The sequence below is a fragment of the Myotis nattereri genome (assembly GCF_964212035.1).
Source record: "Myotis nattereri genome assembly, chromosome: 7".
Classification (NCBI taxonomy): Eukaryota; Metazoa; Chordata; class Mammalia; order Chiroptera; family Vespertilionidae; genus Myotis; species Myotis nattereri.
Window position 1 is genome coordinate 46988733 of NC_138082.1, and position 20120 is coordinate 47008852.

A 20120-nucleotide genomic window follows, 5' to 3' on the forward strand; every position below is an offset into this window, starting at 1 on the left:
AAATATTGTCGTAAATTAATATCTAATTCTAGGTGTTAAATGAAGGTAAAAGGAAGTTCCAGTGGCTCTCGGGCAAAGCCATATTATCTCTATCTCTGTATTCTCCTTTGAAGCCTAAACAGCGCCTTATGCTGGGAGTTGCTCTAAATGCTTGCTGTTCGAGGGCATTTTTACATGAGTAATTTCAGAAAAAGAGCACAGAATTGTGCTTATTAGTTTTGATGTGTACTCGTGGCTTGTTACTTATACTCCAAATGTAGAGGAAAATAATCTTGGGATTTCAGAAAGAATTATTATGCATAATATACAACTCAGGAACACAGGAAGCGTCTCAGGAAGGCACTTTTGTTTCTAGTCTTACTTTTCACTTTAGTTCCCTCCCGTTAGCGTGGAGTGCGGTATTGAGGCAAGATGTGGGAAGAGTTAGAAGACAGGAGGAAGGCTCTGTCTGAGAAAAGCGTAAAAAAGGAAGCGGAGCCTGTCTCTTTGTTCCTGTTCCCTTCCCACTTGGAAGTGATCAGGACCAAGGGAAGGCAGAGCCTGATTTCTTTCACAGCGCCACCTAGTGGCCCAGACTGTGAACTTTTTAAAAATTTTGCCAGAGGTTGAAAAATTGGAAATGCCAAAGCTGGGAACAGATTTGACAAATCATTATTTATATTTATGGGAGAGTGCTAATGTCAACTGACAAGTTCCTTGGATATATTTTATTTCAAAGAGTACATCTCCAATTCATAATGGCTTATCTTCGCCTATGCACACAGTCGTCTGATGAGTCTACGCCATAGAGTCTGGTGAGGAAGCACCAGCCCTGCCCACACCTGCCCATTCTCCAGAAGTTTATAATGAATCAAACCCTGAATACCCGAGAGGTCTGGAGAGGACGCTAGAGGGAAGTCTTCTGGTGGGCACCCTGCTATTTTGTTTAAAGGAGCATGTTTGAATAAAGTTAAGAACCTGGTTTCAACTTTTCTCCCAAGTTAAGATAAAGCAAAGGTTGTAGACTGTGGCTTTTTCCTTAACCAAGCTTTTTATTCCTCTGCACGTTGCTAAAAATCAGACGTAGCAGCCACTCTCTTTTAACATACAAAGATCTCTTGCTAGACATGGGTGTCAACGATTCCAAGAGAGATGTGGGAAGAAAAGAAGAGGAAATTATGAACAATGATAAAGAGGTGTCTCACCCTCCATTCTTAAAAGTATTCCCATACTTGTTTCCAGACATAGCCTCAAAAACATTCAGCCCTTGAGAGGAGAGCTGTGGGAAGATCTGAGTCTGTTTCCTGTTCACATTGCACATCCCTAGTCATCATTTGGCAAAGATCAGCAACTTCCTGCTTCCTGGCATGAGAACTGACTAAGCAACGAAATGTAAGTTGACTGTAAGTAGGCATACGCTGTGGATATGGGCCAGAGATGGACCAGTTCCAAGTTGGTTAGGGGAGTGTGATGTGTGGGCGATGACTAGGTGGGAAATTGGACCAGGTAACCTCTGAGAACCCCACGATTGAATGGCTTTGATTCCTACACTCCCTTCACTTGGATCATACATGAATAGAAATAATCTTCCTAATATTCTAGGTAAACTGAGACCATGTTAGAGTGTTAGCATGCATTAATAACATATGGTGTTATAAATGCAAGAATGAAAAGAAGCAGGCAGAGAAAATGAGAAGTGTGAGAGTTCATGCTAGAGAAAGTGTGTGTGTGTGTGCGTGTGTGTGTGTGTGTGTACATATGTATACATAAAATTAAATTGCAAAAGAAACAATCACTTTCCTTTTCTTGAACTTGGTCAGATAGACTTCCACCCCTGCTTAAAGTTCAGTGTCAGTACTGCAGCCCTGGCAGAGCGGAGACACTAACTGGAAAACCCCAGCAGGGCTTGTAGAAGCATCGGTTGCAGGGCTATCAGGGGGAGGTTCCAAGTACCTGTTTTGGTTAAAGGGATTGAGAAGAGTCGCTGAAGAAGCCTGTTTTCTGACGTTCTCAAGACTACAACCACATCGGCAGGGAGAGTGTCTCTGTTTTTCTCAAGAAACCCAGAAGCATCGTATGATACCTGCAATATGAATAGCAAATTACGAGTTAGCCAACACTGTCCACCATCGGTGACACTGGCGAGCTGTCTGGGGTCAGCCACCAATCGGCCTCTGTGTAGAATGAATCTTGACACAGCCATGCTCTTAAATCCAGCCCACTAGATAAGGGGAAATTTTGAAATTTTTGACAGGCCAGTTTATCTTAACTTCTTGTTCAGTTTCTCTTTGAAGAGTCAAATCAATATCACATCAGAATAATTATTAAAACATTTTGGGCATTCTGGGGGGAAGGGGCCTGTGGGAGTGGAGAAGGTTATTGGGGGGATAAAAGGTGATGGGGAAAAAAATAAAATGAAGAAAAAAGCATATTGTGCACTAACTATATGTGAAGCACCCATCCTTTGAGATAAACACTCATTATCTCCATTTCATTGGTGGGCAAACAAAGGCTTAGAGAGAAGCTGAGTAATGTGCCCATGTCACACATTTCAAGCGGTGGGTGGGCATCCAAACCCAGGCCATTTGGTGCCAGGCTCACAACCACTATACTCCGAGTGCTTTCCAAGGTACTGCTCAAGCACCTGGGTGATTGCTCAGGGATGCTGAGCAGTTCTCAGTTCTCAGGAAGAGGGGGTCCAAGTCAGAGAAATGTTAAGGAACACTCCAGAGAAATGTTAGTGGTAAATGAATTCAGGCAAGGACCCTACCCAGAGAGAAAAGGACCCTTTTCTCCCTTAAAATCAAGGCGAGGGCAAAAGGGGGAAGGAAAGGGGTGGGCAAGAAAAAGGTGTAGAACAGTGGTTCTCAACCTTCCTAATGCCATGCCGCGGCCCTTTAATACCTCATGTTGTGGTGACCCCCAATTTCATTGTTACAAATTGAACATAATTAAAGCACAGTGATCAATCACAAAAACAATATGTAATTATATATGTGTTTTCCGATGGTCTTAGGCGACCCCTGTGAAAGGGTCGTTCGACCCCCAAAGGGGTCTCGACCCACAGGTTGGGAACCGCTGGTGTAGAAGGACAGAGAGATGAAAAGGAAGGCGGGAGGAAGAGGACAGGCATGGGAAGCAGATATGAATGCGGGAGGGAGGATCAGGGCAGATGTGGGTATCTCAGACGTGAAGGACATTAATAAGCAGACATCAATGAAAAGGTAAATGAAGTATTTAAAAGCAAAAACTGGATTACACTTTCTACCAAAGATCCAAAATAGAGACCATCATGTACTGTGTAGAGAAAAACAATCCCCTTTGCTTGTGAAGGGGTTCAGAACAAGTCACCCCAAAATATGCCACTCCGCCATGAAGATTATTTTGAGCTAAAAGCAATAAAAACCCAGAAGAATCAGGAAAAACTCTCTACCTCCCTCTCAACTGCCTAAATTTACACTGGAAGGGCCCTGCACCAGGAAGAGAGCTAGTGCCGGACATTTTTACCTAAGCAACAGACCTGCATAACAGGGCAAACTTTTGTTTTCCAAACACCTCCTCCGCCTTCCCGGAATGACCCTCCTTCCCTTTGTATGGACACATCCCTACTCCTTTCCTTAGCTCAGGATGTTATATAAGCTGCAGTTGCCTGGCTGTCCTTTGGGCCTTATAGTCTTTCGGAACTTTGTACACACATAACAAAATTTGTTTTCTCAGGTTAATCACAGGGATGGGGAATGTCTGGCCCGTGGGCCATATAAGGCCCAAGAAATCATTTGGTCTGGCCCTCCCAAGGCATTAGGGGTGAGTTAATTAAGTGTTTGGCCAAATATAGCAGGCTGATTTTTTAAGTTGATAATTTTGTATGCCCTGCGAATGATGTTATAAATATCCATATGACCCTTGGCAGAAAAAAGGTTCCCTACCCCTGTGTTAATGTACCTTATATCAACTTAATCAAAGAACCTAGAAGGGAAGAAGAGAAAGCTTATCTGCCCTTTCACTTGTACTAGATTGCCTTTCAACCAGTCTTCAGCCAGGCAAAATTTATTTTAATGTCATATATGAATTTGAGAAACAAATTCAACAAACCTCAAATCAACAAAATAATCCAAAATGCCCTTTATTGAAGTCCTATCTATTTTCCGGGCCCAGGGCCTCAGCAGACCCCACCAGAACCAATTAGCCACAATGCCACTGGCTCCTCTGAAGGAACTTGAGCAATGCGTTATTGGCTATGGGACTAGAGAATTTCCTAAATTAGTCACTCGTCTACTTCAGGAACTTGAAATTGAGACTGAAATAAAATGTATGAAAAGTAGAAATTTTGTTTGATGTTGTGAAAGCTTAACATCTGGATGGCGAAGTGAATTTTTTTTCCCTTTTCATCTAGACATTTTGGGTGCCCTGTGGCCATACACTTAAAGTGCTACACATGGAGCCCCACAGTGACACTAACCTTCCCCTGTTACCTACACGTCTCCAAACGCCCTCTGAATGTGAACATTCACCGCCGAACACCGCGGAAACTGTAACACGTTTTCTCTCTGAAGAGCTGTCACTTCTAGGCCAAGCCCCGGGTGAGGAGCAGACGGCAGCTGGCCGGCCACCCCGTGAGGAATTGCTTGCTTGCCAGGGGCAAGTTTCAGTGATCGTGGGCGCTGTGATTAGGTGTCCGGGAAGAGTTAAAGGAGACAGACATCTGCAAGCAATTTCGTGAGTGGCACAGACCGGGTAATATGGACACTCTCCCCTTGTCAATTTCAGGATGAATAACTCGGCTCACCTTCCCGGCGTAGTGCTGAATGCCAAAGCTCAGCTCCACTCCCTTGGGCCTCCAGAAGTATATGCAGCGTAAATTCGCCTCAAATTTATCTGTGGATTTTCATGTTTAAAAGTTACAAAGTGCATTGTTTCCTCCGTCAAACAAAAACATGCTCGTCGCATGAGTGACCCAGAACAAGGGATTTCAGAGGAGCCCGATGCTATCCCTATGTGTATGCAGTGGAGAGAGAGCCCCTGGTAAAGCAGGTGCTCACAATACAACACTCATTTAGCTGTTTCCTGTGGTCTTTTTGTTGTTGTTGTTAATCCTCACCGAGGACATTCTCTCCATTGACTTTCAGCATGGAAGGGAAGGGGAGAGACAGAGAGAAACATCAATGGGAGAGTGACACATCTATTAGTTGCCTCCCACACGCACCCTGACAGGGCTGGGGATCGAGCCTGCAACTGAGGCACACACCCCTGACCAGAATTGAACCTGTGACCCTTCAGTGCACACGCCAACGCTCTAACCACTGAGCAAATGGGCCAGGGCTTTACATTGTCTTTGGTGTCAGGCCATACTCTGGGATCCTGTGTTCTGCTCTGAGAACTCCTAGCATGGAGCATGGACAGTGATGACACCAGAAGTCCAGCCAATTAGTTCCCGAACCATAAAGAGATCCCATGGAAGGCAAATACTCATCCTGGCAACTTGTGACAATTTTATAGATAAAACGAAGCCAATGGGGTGACAGTTTCAACTCCTAGAAGCAAATCTCTGTCATAAACCAATTTTCCATCTGGGGAAAAGACCTGAAACTTTATTCTCCCTCGAGGATCACTTTTGCTATTGTTGTGGCTGAGAGCCACCTCTGTGAGAGGAATGGTGCGAAGTACCAAAGGGATGCGAGGATTCGAGCTTTGCTGCCTCAAGCATCTCACAGTCTAAGTGAGGGCCAGGATCGTGTGCAACACCGAGGATCTGAGGAGAGGAAGGGGGTCAAGAGGAGCAGGGTAGGAGGGCCTTTCATGCCCGGAGGAGGTGTTTTATTGCCATGCCATAGAGAACAGTAGCCTACAAAAGGTAGCTTTAAACAGACTACATTAGCCAGGATGTCCAGGATAGAGGGGGAGAGTAGGAGCCTGGACACCAGGAGGCCAGAAGGGGCTTCTATACACACTTGGCCTAAAGGTGGCGGGGCGTCCAGGTGGAGATATGAGAGCAGGGTAAGAAATGGAGGGGAAGCAAGTATTGGTTGTGGGAAACAAGGGAAAGGAAGGTATAGAAACGATGTTGACATAGGGTCATGGTATTTCCGTTTGCAGAAATAGGATCGTGAGGAGGGTTTGAGAGACTGAAGATATTCTTTTGGGACATTTGCTGGACATTTCAATTTCTTAAAAGCACTTTCACAACTCACCAGGTGGCTAAAATACACAGGATAGGTCCATTAAGCCACACTCATTGGCTGACATGAGCCAGGTTCTCTTCTGAGTGTATATCCCTTTCCAAAAGGTACCTACCAACCAGGGTCTGATCCGTGGCCTGGGGAAACCGACTTTCCTCATCCAAAAGCGCCAGTAGCCCCAGGGGTTTCTGGAGGAACATATCCAGGAGTGGCCGGTTGTCCTCATACTCCACAAGGGCAGCGTCAAGGCCCTCGTTCTGATATTCCATCTGGAAGGAAACCGAGTGTGAATGTCTCCAGCCCCAAACTGGCCGAGGCACCACCAGGCTGCCTTAGCATGAACTTTCTATGTCCTGCAACGCTGAACACATGTGGAAGACAGGGTGTCCTTATGCTGGTAAAGGACCCTTCTGCATATAACACTGTTAAAGCTTTGGTTTAAGCCTGACCTATGGGTGGCCTGTGGCAGGCAGCTAAAGTGGGCAAAAGCAGGGATGGCTCTCTATCTCCCAAACAATGATTTGGTAACATAATTTAGAAACTCCGGTAGAAAAGAAGTCGAATTAAAAAAAAATTTTTTTCTGTGTGACAAGTATGATTTGAACCAGGTAGAAAGCAGACTTCTATTTTGCAAAGGATTCTGCAAGGGGATCATCTGGGACTGAAAAACTAGAAAAACTCCAGATTTCCCTGGGAAATAAATGCATGGAACCTGGACTGAAACAAGGCAAATTTTGTGTGGGGAGTGGGGGTTGGGGGAGGGGGGTGTTGGTTAAGAGGGGAGAGCAGTGCAGTATGGATTTACCCAGCTCCGATGAGAAAACCAATATTGGCATTTTTAGTCCATGTCTCTATTTCTCTAATCATATTATCGTTTGTGTATCCCCACTTCTTCATTAAAACAAGGGATTTGGTCAGAATGTCTCATTATTGCAACTATTTGATTCAGGAGAGTCTTGGCGTTGGGGTGGAAGAGAAGGGTCCAACGAGCTCCACACCCTGTTTTATTTGTCATGAAACTCATTGGGGAAAGACTTCCATTTCAGAAAACCTGTCCTACTCTTCCCCTGAGACACCCATCCAGTTCCGGTAGGATCTGGTGAGCTGGAGGTGGGGGATGGCGCTGGCCTGAGAGTTAAGAACATAAGAACCTGTGTTCTGAATTCAAGATTGTCCCATGTCATTTTGGACATGATCATAGATATTTTTAGCTAAATAAAGTAGAAGAAAATCCAGTATTGGGGGCAATACACATGAAATAATTGGCTTGGCACCAGCTCCGCCCAAGGGAGGAAATGTGCCTTTCCACAAAGATCGAGACTTTGTCTTTCAGGCTGAATGGAGACCATTGATTTATTCTGGCAGGACAGCCTCACCAGTGGGTTTCCCCTTAGAGCATTTTACCTGTTAGCCTAGCAGGGTTTCTGATTCACACTGTGGGCAACTTGGAGACACCTTCCCCGGTCAGGTTTCCTGATTTCAGAGTTCACTATTACCTGCTCAAGAGCGAAAACGTGCTGATTGAAGTAGTATTGGATTTGCTCATTGGCGATGTTTATGCAGAGCTGCTCAAATGAATTTCTCCGGAAGTCCTCAAATCCAAAAATATCCAATATTCCCACATTCATACCGCCGTCTGCACTACTGCAGGAGAGAGAATACAACCTTTCAGGGAAGGAAACATTCATCTCAGAGGACAGTGAGAATGTATGTATGTGCCCACGTATTTATCAATCCATATACCCACTCATGGGAAGTAGCATTCTGCCGCCTCTAAGAAAGGAATCGTTTGTGTCTTAAACCATGGATTCCTTTAGTCGTTCAACAGTATTTCCATCTTGTTTAAAGCAGTAGGAGCTCCATATAGAAAGAGACTAAAGAGGAACCACTCCTCGTGGGCGGGAGCTGCACTCTCATGCTTTCACCTCCCCACCCACAATCAAGGGAGTCGTGGTGATAATGTAAGATACTGTGCTTTACAACTTTTCATGAAGTGTCTCCGTTGATCCTAATTATGAGAAGATTATTATCCTAATTTTACAGATGAGAAAACCACCACTTAGAACATGCAGATGATCAAGCTGTAGAACTTGGATGCCAATCCTATTTGTCAAGTTCCAAGCCAAGTCTGTTCTCTTCAACACTACACTGTACTGGCTCTGTCCATCATCTGCCTTTCGGGTATCACTGCTTGGCCCTCCTGGAGCCCAGGGCATTTTTAAAAGAAGAAGACCTAAGAGCTTCGCTAAAGAAAGCCCAAGAGAGGACCAAAGGTTTTGTCCTGCAAATTCTCAGACACCGGGGTTGATGACAGCTCTTCCGAGGCCTCTGCTCCCTGGGGGAACTTGCCATATGTTTTTCTCTGGCTGCAGGAGTGTATTGATGCGATTTACAATCCAGCTGAAGAGCCTCCCATACAAGGCTTTAGACATGGCATCCCGGACGTCCGAGGCCCTGTCAACAGTGTTGGCGCGGATGATGGTCTCTCCTCGGGTGACCACACAATGTGACGTGAGGGCCTCCTGGAGCTCTTCAGGGCGGATGCAGAGGACAGAGGCAGCTGGAACAAAGCGTCAGGGTGACACTGGAGAATGAATCCATCCATCCATTCATTCATCCAGCCAGCATTTACTCAACATCTACTCTGTCCTTGGCACTTCAAAGTCCAAGATAAACAAGCCAGGTCCCTAACCCCAAGAAGCATCCAGATGACCCAGTATCTCCCACACTGTCCTGAAAGCTCTGCATGGTGTTAGATTAAAAAAAGTGGGAGGAAGTTGCTTTGGTCAGGTCAGTTGGAACAGTTTCTGGAGACTATAATATCCTCTTAGAGAGTCACAACACAAATTCGTATTTTACAGGCCATAAGAAGTGCTGTATTTTAACACAAAAGGTGCTCATTTGATTTAAATGAGGTTTTTGTAAACTCAGGATTCTCATTCTTCGTACCACCATTATTACTTGTAAAACAGAAAGCCAATTGGGTGCCTGCTTTCTCCTCTGCTGAGGCTGATTCAATGGATTTAGAGTGGGGTCCAACCTCTCGTATTATTTTCAAAATTTTTTTGATGATTTTCAAAAGCTGCCAGTGTTGAGAACCACTGTTCAAAGTTACCTGCCGTGAAATTCTTTTCTGCAGAACCCGTATCTGCAGCTCATGTTCTACAAGACATCTTTCAGGAAACACTGGATAGTGAAAACACTCAGAGCTAGCAGAAGAACCAGCAGCAGCTGCACTATCTTCTATAGAGTCTTTAAAAACTACCAAAGTGAAAGAAAGATGTACTTTGGCAACACAGTGCACAGGCAGCAAATAATTACCATTTTTCAAAGCTTCAGCATTAGGCACCTCACTTTTATCAGTTTGATGTTGAGAAGAAATAGCTGCAAATTCAATGTTTCCAATATTCAGAATCCCAGCCAAAATTCTGTACACTGAATGCACCTCCTGAAAAAAAGACAAGAGCCATGTTTGAAGGTGATCACCAATGAAAACAAGGAAGCACCAGCACCGTGGAAGAAACTGCCAGTTGTCACCGAAATCCATCCTTTCCCTTTTCCTGGTGCACAAAACAAATTTCTTTTTATTTTTCTAATGGTCTTTAAAGTTTGCTTTAATTTTATTTTTTAAGAACCTACAGGTTCTTGAGTCCTGAATTCATTCCTCTAAGAGGAAGAACAAATCCTCTGAAATTTCACATGGAAAGAAAAGATATGTTAGAAAGGAGGAAAGTGCTCCACATCCCAGAGTTCTATGTTGGTCAGTAAGAGCTGGATGGCTTTTTTTTTTTTTTACTGTATCAGTTATTTATTGCTACATAACACCACGTGGACATCTTTGTGCATGTTTCTGTGCATGTATCAAATTACCTTAATGCCCACTCCACCTGGCTCCTGCCCTGCCCCTTCATCACCCTATTGTCTGTGTCCATAGGTAATGCATATATACATGTAAGATCTTTGTTAAATCTCTTCCCACCCTCCACCCCCCTTCCCTCTGAGAATCATCAGTCTATTCCACTTCCATGCCTCCGATTCTATTTAATTCACCAGTTTATTCTGTTCTTTAGATTTCTTATTTTGATTTTTATATTCAATTGTTGATAGATATGTATTTATTGCCATTTTATTGTTCGTTTTTTAAATCTTTTTCTTCTTCCTCTTCCTCTTCTTAAAGAATACCCTTCAACATTTTTTTGTAATACTGGTTTGCTGGTAATGAACTCCTTTAGCTTTTTCTTATCTTTGAAACACTTTATCTGACCTTTAATTCTAAATGATAGCTTTGCTGGGTACAGTAATCTTGGTTGTAGGTCCTTACTATTCATCACTTTGAATATTTCTTGACACTCCCTTCTGGCCTGCACAGTTTCTGTTGAGAAATCAGCTGACAGTCGTATGGGCACTCCCCTGTAGGTAACTAATTGCTTTTCTCTTGCTGCTTTTAAGATTCTTTGTCTTTCTTGGCTGCCCGGGCTGTGCTCCCTTCTCCCTGTGGATGTTACGCCTCTTGGAGTGGAACATAAAGCTTCTCTTCGTTGCGACCTTGATCATGGGCTCTGTCATCTTCCTTCTGTTGCTGGGACTTTCCATGGCCGATGAGAAGAAGGGGCCCAAAGTCACCGTCAAGGTGTACTTTGACCTGCGGATTGGAGATGAAGACATAGGCCGGGTGGTCATAGGTCTCTTTGGAAAGACTGTTCCAAAAACAGTGGATAATTTTGTGGCCTTAGCTATGGGAGAGAAATGATTTGGCTACAAAGACAGCAAATTCCATCGTGTGATCAAGGACTTCATGATCCAGGGTGGAGACTTCACTTGGGGAGATGGCACTGGAGGTAAGAGCATCTACGGTGAACGCTTCCCCAATGGGAACTTCAAGCTGAAACACTATGGTCCCAGCTGGGTGAGCATGGCCAATGCTGACAAAGACACCAACGGCTCCCAATTCTTTATCACAATAGTCAAGACAGCCTGGCTGGATGGCAAGCATGTAGTGTTCGGCAAAGTTCTAGAGAGCATGGAAGTAGTACAGAAGGTGGAGAGCACCAAGATGGATGGTCGGGACAAGCCCCTGAAGGATGTGATTATTGCAGACTGTGGCAAGATCAGGGTGGAAAAGCCCTTCGCCATTGCCAAGGATTAAGGCCCCAGGGACAACTTCCTCTTGAGTGACTCTGTTTAACCTGTTGCCCTCTCTGGGGGGGTGAAGACAGCCCTCCGCAGGGCTCTGTGCTGCACCAGCCCTGGTGCAGATGTCTGACAGAGCGGACCCACCCCCTCACATTCCACAGGCCCAGTTTTGTAACAAACTTCTACCAATGCTGACCAATTAAAAAAAAAAAAAGGTGGGAGTTCTTTATAAAAAAAGAAAGAAAGAAAGAAAAGATTCTTTGTCTTTAGCCCTTGGCATTTTAATTATGATGTGTCTTGGTGTGGGCCTCTTTAGGTTCCTCTTGTTTTGGGACTCTCTGTGCTTCCTAGACTGGTAAGTGTATTTCTTTCACCAAGTAGGGGAAGTTTTCTGCCATTATTTCTTCGAATAGGTTTTCAATATCTTGCTTTTTCTCTTCTCCTTCTGGCACCCCCATAATTCAAATGTTGGTATGCTTGAAGTTGTCCCAGAGGCTCCTTATACTATCGTCATATTTTTGGATTCTATTTTCTTTTTTCTCTTCTGATTTTTGCTTCCTCATATTTCCCTTAGTCTCCTGTTGAATCCCTGTATATTATTCTTTATTTCAGATAGTGTATGCTTTATTTCTAACTAGTCCTTTTCCATGACTTTGGCATTCTCACTAAGAACTTTAAAAGTTTCACTAAGTTCTTTTTTTTTTTTAATATATTTTATTGATTTTTTACAGAGAGGAAGGGAGAGAGATAGAGAGTTAGAAACATCGATGAGAGAGAAACATCGATCAGCTGCCTCCTGCACATCTCCCACTGGGGATGTGCCCGCAACCCAGGTACATGCCCTTGACCGGAATCGAACCTGGGACCCCTCAGTCTGCAAGCCGACGCTCTATCCACTGAGCCAAACCGGTTTTGGCATAAGTTCTTGAAGGTCTCATGAAGATAGTTGAGTAACTTTATAACTGTGTTTTGAACACTGTATCCAGTAGTTTGCTTTCTTCCATTTCTTTCACTTGTGACATGTTTCTTTGTCTCCACATTTTGGCTGCTTCCCTGTGTTTGTTTCTATGTATTGGGTAGAGCTGCTATGTCTCCTGGAGTTGGTAGAGTGGCCTTGTGTAGTAGGTGTCCTATAGGTCCCAATGGCTCAGCCTCCCCAGTCAACTGAGCTGTGAACTCTAGGTGCACCCCTTTGTGGGCTGTGAGCACAGTCTTGTTGTAGTTGAGACTTGATTGCTGTCAGTGTCACTGGAGGAATTAACCTCCAGGCCAATTGGCTGTGGGGACCAGCTATGACTACAGTGAGAGAGCTGCTGTGCAGGAAACACCCCTATGGAGCAGGACTTTGCTTCAATAGGGCTTTGGTGCTCACTGAGTCTTCCCTTTGCATGTGTTGCTCGTGGATGTGTAGAATTGTAATCTGGTATGGTCTGAAGCTTTCCACTGGCTCTTGGGTCTCCAGGGAGGTGCAAAGTCAACCACTGCCTGAGGCCACCCAGCAGGAGCTACAGAGAGATCTGCAGATTCTTCCTATTTGTATTGGGTTTGGAAGTGCCTGGGTGAGGTCCAGCTGTGAAGCAAGGCAGGCTGGTGCTGGTGCCAGGTCTTGGGCCTTTTATTGATAGGTTTGGGGCATATTGACACCAGCCTCGGCTTGAGAGACTTTAGCAAAATCTGAAGCCTAAGCCAGAACAGGCCATTCATATGGGAACACTGCTGCAAACAACTTGGGTGGGGCTGCAAATTGGATGGGGCAGGGTTTCATCAAATCACCAGGGCAGGGCAAACAGTGTGCTCCAAGTTGATGGGGACTCAGATATGGTTGCCAGTCAGCCTTGGGTTGGGGAGGTCTTGGTATAGAAACAATGACCCCTGTGAGCACCTCCCAAGTACCTCCATCTGGTAGAAAGCCATCCCTTGTTCCTGCCCCGATGCCAGACAACCCAGTTCCTCCCCATATGTGTCTGGGTCCCCCAATACCTCCTGGAACTGGAGCTCAGAGGAAGTGAGTCTGAGTAAACTTGTGCCTGACCCTTTAAGAGGGACACCTAGGTCTCTGGTAGTTCCCATGTCCCTCAGCCTCAATCCCCACTGGTTTTTACAGCCCAAAGTTATGGGGCTTCTCTTCCCAGCTCTGGGATCCTGAGTGGGGGGTCTGGTGTGGAGCTTGGACCCCTTGCTCCTCATAGCAGCCTTTGTAGGGACTATCTCCCTCTGGATTAAAAAAGCAGCCCACATGGGTCCAGTCCAGCCTGTTCCACACCTCCACCTCTCCTACCAGTCTCAACATGTTTTCTCCTTTCTTCTCTAGTTGTAGGACTTCCATTCCGCCAGCTTTCAGGTAGTTCTGAATGATGGTTGTTTTGTATTCCCTCTACAAACAAATTTCTTAACCTCCCTTGCAGTTAAGTATGGCTGTGTAATTGTTAACAAAGGAGCAAGTGCAATGATGTGGGCCACTTCTGGGACTGGTCTTATGGAAACCAACATTTATTCAACATTACTCCTCCTTACTTTCTTTTCCATTATTGTTGGCAGGAACTCCCAACAACCCAGCTTCAACCAAGCCTTGAATTAGGATGCTTGAGACCAATGATTGCATGAAATGGAGTTGTTCTGCAACTTGAACCTCTTACCTTGGAATGCTCTGAGAGAGAACTGACCTTCTTTGTTCTTTAAGCCACTTTTATCCATTTATCCTAACTAATACCAGCTTCCAAGTTCAGGTATGGTTATCTCTTCAAAATAAAAGAGGAAATGTCTCCTTAACCTCTTTTGAATATAGCTCTTATGAAACAGTTGGCAGGGCATTAGTGGTTCACTAGAACATTTTGAAGTTAAATGGTGGAGTATATAGTTATGAATGAGGTCAGGAAATATTTTGAAGACTCAATAGATCTGTGATATTGTGATTGGTAAGAAGTATATAGTATTTGGTCTTCACACTGATTTCTGGCACAAGAGCTTGGAAAAACCTTGGAATTTTTCTGAGTGATAAGGATGAGAGGCATGTCCTTTGTTATTCATAATAAGCTCCTTTCAACCACACCTGCATCCATCCTAATGTGCTTGGAGGATGGTATCTGGTTTCCAGAGAAACTAACCCTGTGATGAAAGGGTTAGAACTTTTAGCCAAACCCTGGACCTCCAGGGGGAAGTGAGAAGGGCTGGAGACTGAGTTAATCACCAGCAGCAAGGATTTAACCAGTCATGCCTCTGTACTGGAACCACTGAACCCCCTCACTGATAAGGTTCAGAGCACTTATGGGTCAATGAACACAGGAGAGTGGTGAGAGGAAGTGGCTCTCCCTCACCCCATACCTGGTGCTACGCATCTCTTCCATTTGGCCATTCCTGAGTTGTGCCCTTTATAATAATAAGTAAATAGGAATGGTAAGTAAATTGTTTTCCTAAGTTCTGTGAGTACTTCTAGCAAATTATTGAACCCGAGGAGGGGGGTCTTGGGAACTCCCAATTTATAGCCGCTCAGTCAGAAGTAAAAAATCTCTGGGATTTGCAATTGGTGTTGGAAGTGGGGGCAATCATGTGGGGCTGAGCCCCTAACTTGTGGGATCTGATGCTAACTCCAGGTAGACCGCATCAGAGTTCAATTGAATTGTAGGAGAATTGGTTGGTGTGTGTGGGGGAAACTGCATGTATTTGGTGTCACAAGTGTTGTAAAAACAGTTCAGATGATCTTCAGTCCTACTTTTACATTGAAGTTGGATACATACGTAGCATTCATGGTAAAACATAATGTACATTTATTTATTTAAACATATGCATTCTTGTAGGTGAGAGAATGAAATATTATAGCCGGGAAATTTCTACATCTTATGCTTCTAGATAGAGAAAAGTACTTCCACCAAAAATACTCTGTTGGGGAACTTGATTTAGTACCACACATAGCAGCAAACTAATAGAAACTGTCATTAAACCATTGATAAAGCATAGTCCCCAGCTGAGCCTTCCTATAAACATTACTCGGTAAAGCCAAAAAAATGAATACAGACTGTATAGTGACATCTGCTGGATACCTGATAATGCTTCAAAGACAAATGAGGATTTAAACTGGGTTCTACTATAGATAAATATTGTTCTTTAAGCTTCTAAATCAAATGTAAGATGTCATGTTTCTGACTCCAAGGAGCACGGTTTTAATCACACAATTTAAGAGTGGCTAAAGGGAACACCTACCAAATGCGTTTTCTGAGACTAGCCTGGATTTAACATGACAGAATCTCATTACCTTCATCAATACCGTGTGAGGCCTACAGAATGCAGCTGGTGAGCCACGTCCTAGGGAGGCAGATCTCAGAGAGCAGGAGACAGCAGTGGGTTCTATGTCTGTTATTTCTATGTCCAGTTACTCAATACACACACAAACACAAAAACACACCATGTATGACAGTACAAGCCATGAAACCTCCCAACCAAAGGTGCCCAGGCATTGGAGTGATCACCTCCAAAGGAAATGGTGGTTTTCGTCACATCATTTCTCTAGCAATGTCCTCTTCTGCACAATGCTCACACATGTCCCCTTTTGAAAAGGAAAATTATCTATGACCTTCAGCAAAATCTTTTTGGCGTTCAAACACTATGTGAATGACTGAAGTCTCCTTCCTCAGAGAGGAAACTCGAGAAGGAATATCAAAATTCACCTAATTAATGAGCTCTTAGCCTTAGGAGGCTCCCTATGCTACATTTTCATGCTATTCCACTTGACTCCTTTAACACTTTTCGGTCCAACGTGGAGGTTGACTTGACAGACCAGGTGCTAGGAGCAGGTCCAACATCGAGCTGAGGTCTAGTGAGACAGATAACTTCAACATTCAATCCCGTCAATTAATTTTGACCAGACTGTTTGAATTCCAAAATAAAATTGGACCGCAAAGGGTTAATCCCACCCTTGGGTTAGTTAGTTCTTCCTTTCTGGCCTAGGGGCCTGTATCAACTCTTATGTTCTAATCAAAGCATCACCCTTGTACAATCATGGTAGAGTTCAGTCAGTAGTATGTCCATCTGTGGGATTTCTTCCTCCTCAATACTTCTTAACCAGATGTCTCCTCTCTTCCTCCACAGCCACCCTGAGGAGGATTTTTCTCCTTCCTCGCCTTGCTCCTTTCCTCTTGCCTCATCTCCAGCTAGGGAGCCTTTCCTGGCAACCCTGCCTTTCCTACAGAATGTTGCTACGGTGCTCTATCTCTCTCTTTTTTTTTTTTTTTTACCAGTTTCCAATGTTCTATATGGAAATGCCTCCCTCAGGGCAGAAAAAAATTATCGAGAAGACTAACAACTCCTCCAGCTGAATTTCCCAATTCATTGCTGATAAGTGTGAATTCAGTTTCACCACCGACTAGCAAAAATGGAGAAGAAAGAGCATTTTTCCACAAAGCCCCATGCAGGACGTATGTCCACTGCTTTTCCTCTTTTTTTTTTTTTTCTCAGAATACACTCCTTTCCCAACTCATCATTGATTTTGAAGGGAAAAGACATTTGCTCTTAATCTCAAAGCCTTCTACCTAACTCTTCATCAAGGAATCTGCAATAACTATGCAATCTTGACCATCACATAGGTAATCTTCTGAAAAAGTTTTCATGTAGTATTAAATAGGAACATACCTAAAACTCTAATATGTTATGATAATCTATATACCAGCAAGACAAACATAATACAGGGTCGGGCAAAATTAAGTTTACAGCTGTTCATATGAAAAATAACACAATTAATAATAATACAAGAATAAACTCTGTTTTGCGTACTCACAACTGCAAACCTACTTTTGCGCCACCCTGTATTAAACAAATATAGTAAGGTTTGACTCCAAAAGTAAGAATTGAAAGCACCGATCTTCATAATAGGGTTTTAGGTATATTCCCCCCAGTCTCCTGCAAGGAACTGTTATTATTATTCTGTCTAGAAGTGTCCCTCAGAAAATTTTAAGAAAAAGTTCTGTAACACCAGCTATTTGGCATCCTATGCCTGACTACATTCAATTGAATCTCTGAAATTAGTCAAATTATTTTGACTTTATAAACAGAGTAAACTAAGTTAATTCAGCAAAACAGGTTGTCTATAGAGATAGAGACAAAGATATAACCAAAGAATTGAGGTAAGATCCAGCCACTTTCTTCCATTTCCAAGGCTGCTAACTGATATAAGTTGATTTATTTCAGTGTGAATTAATATGGGACATGGTATATATACATATACATATAATTGCATTCTGGTTTTTCATTTAACAGTCCAGATAATGCACAAATTAAGAATGTTTACCACTTTTTACATTTCCTTCTTTTCATATTTATTAATGCATTCAGTCATTCATTTCTTCTGTACTTTTTTTTGCACAGTGGTTAGGATGGCTTACTTCAAGAAATTAGATAGCATATTTAATTTCTTTTTTAACTGTATCCTAAAACAGCATGTGTTTTAATTTTTTAATATATTTTATTGATTTTTTACAGAGAGGAAGGGAGAGGGATAGAGAGTTAGAAACATCAATGAGGGAGAAACATCGATCAGCTGCCTCCTGCACACTCCCCCCTGGGGATGTGCCTGCAACCAAGGTACATGCCCTTGACCGGAATTGAACCCGGGACCCTTGAGTCCTCAGGCCAATGCTCTATCCACTGAGCCAAACCGGTTAGGGCCAGCATGTGTTTTATTATTTGCAGTATATTTATATTATTAGAACAGCACCACAATATATTTTTATTTAGAGTTAGGACCAATTTCTTTGCAGTATTCTATAACCATCAACCACTGTACTCATTGAAAGCAAAATATTATTAACCCCATGGCTGACTTCTCTATTGTTCCTGTACCTTTTTAAGGACGTATGCCCCTAAACACTTTGGCATGGCCCAGAACTTTAAATGGCTCTACCATGCATCTTTGGTAACAACAGCGCTATAAATTAATAACCATAAAGATCTTTTAACAATGCTGGAACCTGTTCAATTGCTCTCCTCTAAGGAGCCAAGGGAAACATATATCTATTTTTATCTGACCTTTGGGATTTTCCACTGTCGGTCAGTTTAAAGTCTGTGGGAGGCTGACAGAGAAAATTAACAGCTGGCTAGAAAGAAGAAAGGTATTATTATGACTAAAATCAACGATGCTGGGGAGGGAAGGGCTGGTCAAACTCATTGGATTACAGAAGCAATCCTTTATCCAGAATGGCTGTCCCACGGTAACTCAACTGTCTTGTAATCTAATCCCCTAAGATTTAACATTCTCACCTACTTCCTAATCATTCACCTCCTTTGTTGGAAAAGCAAAAGAATCTGTATATTTTGCAAAATTGATGGCATGAAGCCCAGAAACTATGACATAAATTTATCACAGAAAAATATTTGAGAGCCTAGGGTTATAAATACTTTCTGTCACCTCTAGCATATATTTAATAGAGACAGCCTGTATCTAGTACGATAAGAAGAGTGCAGTACTTAGAACTATAGTTAATAATGTGCAACTGTGTACCATGGAGAAGGAAGCTACTGCAAGTTGAAAGGTTTAAATTAACTTGTCTTGGTGGTCAAGGAAATACTTGCATAAATATATTTCTGTGGCTCTGGTGTAACCTACACATTCCTGTACTCCTATTAACCAATCCACTGTAATGGTTGGAACACCCCTGCTCAGAAAGGGGCAGTAGTATTTTGGCATTTGGTATCACAGCTGCAGTGAATGAATGACAACAACAATTCATAGGCACATGGCACTTACAACAGTCCTCAGACTGTGATGTTCACCTGAGCATCTTGTTAAAATGCAGATTCTGATTCAGTTGTTCTTGGTCGGACCTGAGAGTCCGCATTTCTAACAAGCTCTCAAGTGATGGTAATGTTTCTGGTCTTGAGGTCAGACTTTGAGGAGTGACACCTTATGACATGACCGGTGTGTGGCATCTGAGAAGCAAGTGAACTCCCCCAAGTTGGAACATTCAAGTCTTTACTCCCTGTGGGAACTCTGGTCATAGTACGCCAGATGTTAAAGGCCCATGGGCCATATGCATGTGCAAAGGCAATGACATGGTAGTTTTACTGCATGCACTGCACAGGTGCACCTTTGTCTTATGTAACATTGATGTCACTATCTGGCAAGAAGCCTCTTTTGTCTGAGTGAGTATAGAAATGTGTTGCTGATCAGCCAGAGCACGGCTGCTTCGGGGGGCTACTTTGAACGGCTGCTTCATCGCTGTGGGCTGCTGTGTTTGCAATGGCCGCTTGGTCTGCAATAAAGCCTCTCCCAGCTGTTTCTGGCTGCTCATATCTTCTTCCAATTCATGACATCCAAGAAAGTCCTGTCTCTACCAGAAGGGCTTGGACCGAACACTCACATTGATCCAGAAATATTTAACACTTGAGTTTCCTTCTCGCCTGACAATCACTTACCTTGTCAGTGAAGCCTATAATCCTGAAACAATGCTGAATTGCTTCGAACTGTCTTCTGTAAGACTCCTTGGAAGTGATGTCATGCATCACCCTTCCAGTCTCATCAGCGATGTACCTAAATAGAGTATGATCAAACAGAAGGATCACTGACTTGGCAAATGGCACCCCAAATACCAGGGCACCATTGGGCTCCTTCTTTGCAGGGGCATTCCCTAGTACTGTGGTGGAATGGTGGTGTACATAGCTGAGTAAAATGCCTGCAGTTGAGTTCCGAACATTCTAGAAAATGCAAATGGTGAGAGGCCGTCCCTGCCATCTCATCCTCGATATTTCAGCTGAAGGCATTATGGATGTCCAGTGAGGAGAACAGCCCCATTTCTTTGCAAGTTTTGTCAACTCCTAGGTACATATCCATTAAAAATTCACAATTAA

At 43.4% G+C, this 20120-nt stretch overlaps 1 protein-coding gene and 1 pseudogene across 2 annotated transcripts in view; one reads left to right on the forward strand and one right to left on the reverse strand.

The window, feature by feature from the left end:
• MYO3B (myosin IIIB) overlaps nucleotides 1-20120 on the reverse strand; it is a gene marked incomplete at its 3' end in the record, with an annotated part of 345767 nt that overhangs the window by 174486 nt on the left and 151161 nt on the right. The window contains exons 15-21 of the mRNA XM_081095513.1: nucleotides 19689-19803; nucleotides 9477-9603; nucleotides 8505-8715; nucleotides 7652-7799; nucleotides 6271-6424; nucleotides 4766-4854; nucleotides 1933-2062 (exon numbers count right to left, since the gene is read on the reverse strand). Coding sequence (XP_080951639.1) covers nucleotides 1933-2062; nucleotides 4766-4854; nucleotides 6271-6424; nucleotides 7652-7799; nucleotides 8505-8715; nucleotides 9477-9603; nucleotides 19689-19803 — 974 coding nt within the window. The remainder of the gene's footprint in view (nucleotides 1-1932; nucleotides 2063-4765; nucleotides 4855-6270; nucleotides 6425-7651; nucleotides 7800-8504; nucleotides 8716-9476; nucleotides 9604-19688; nucleotides 19804-20120) is intronic.
• LOC308522246 (peptidyl-prolyl cis-trans isomerase B-like) lies at nucleotides 10654-11301 on the forward strand (annotated as a pseudogene). Its single transcript has one exon. The product of its transcript is annotated as a peptidyl-prolyl cis-trans isomerase B-like (transcript).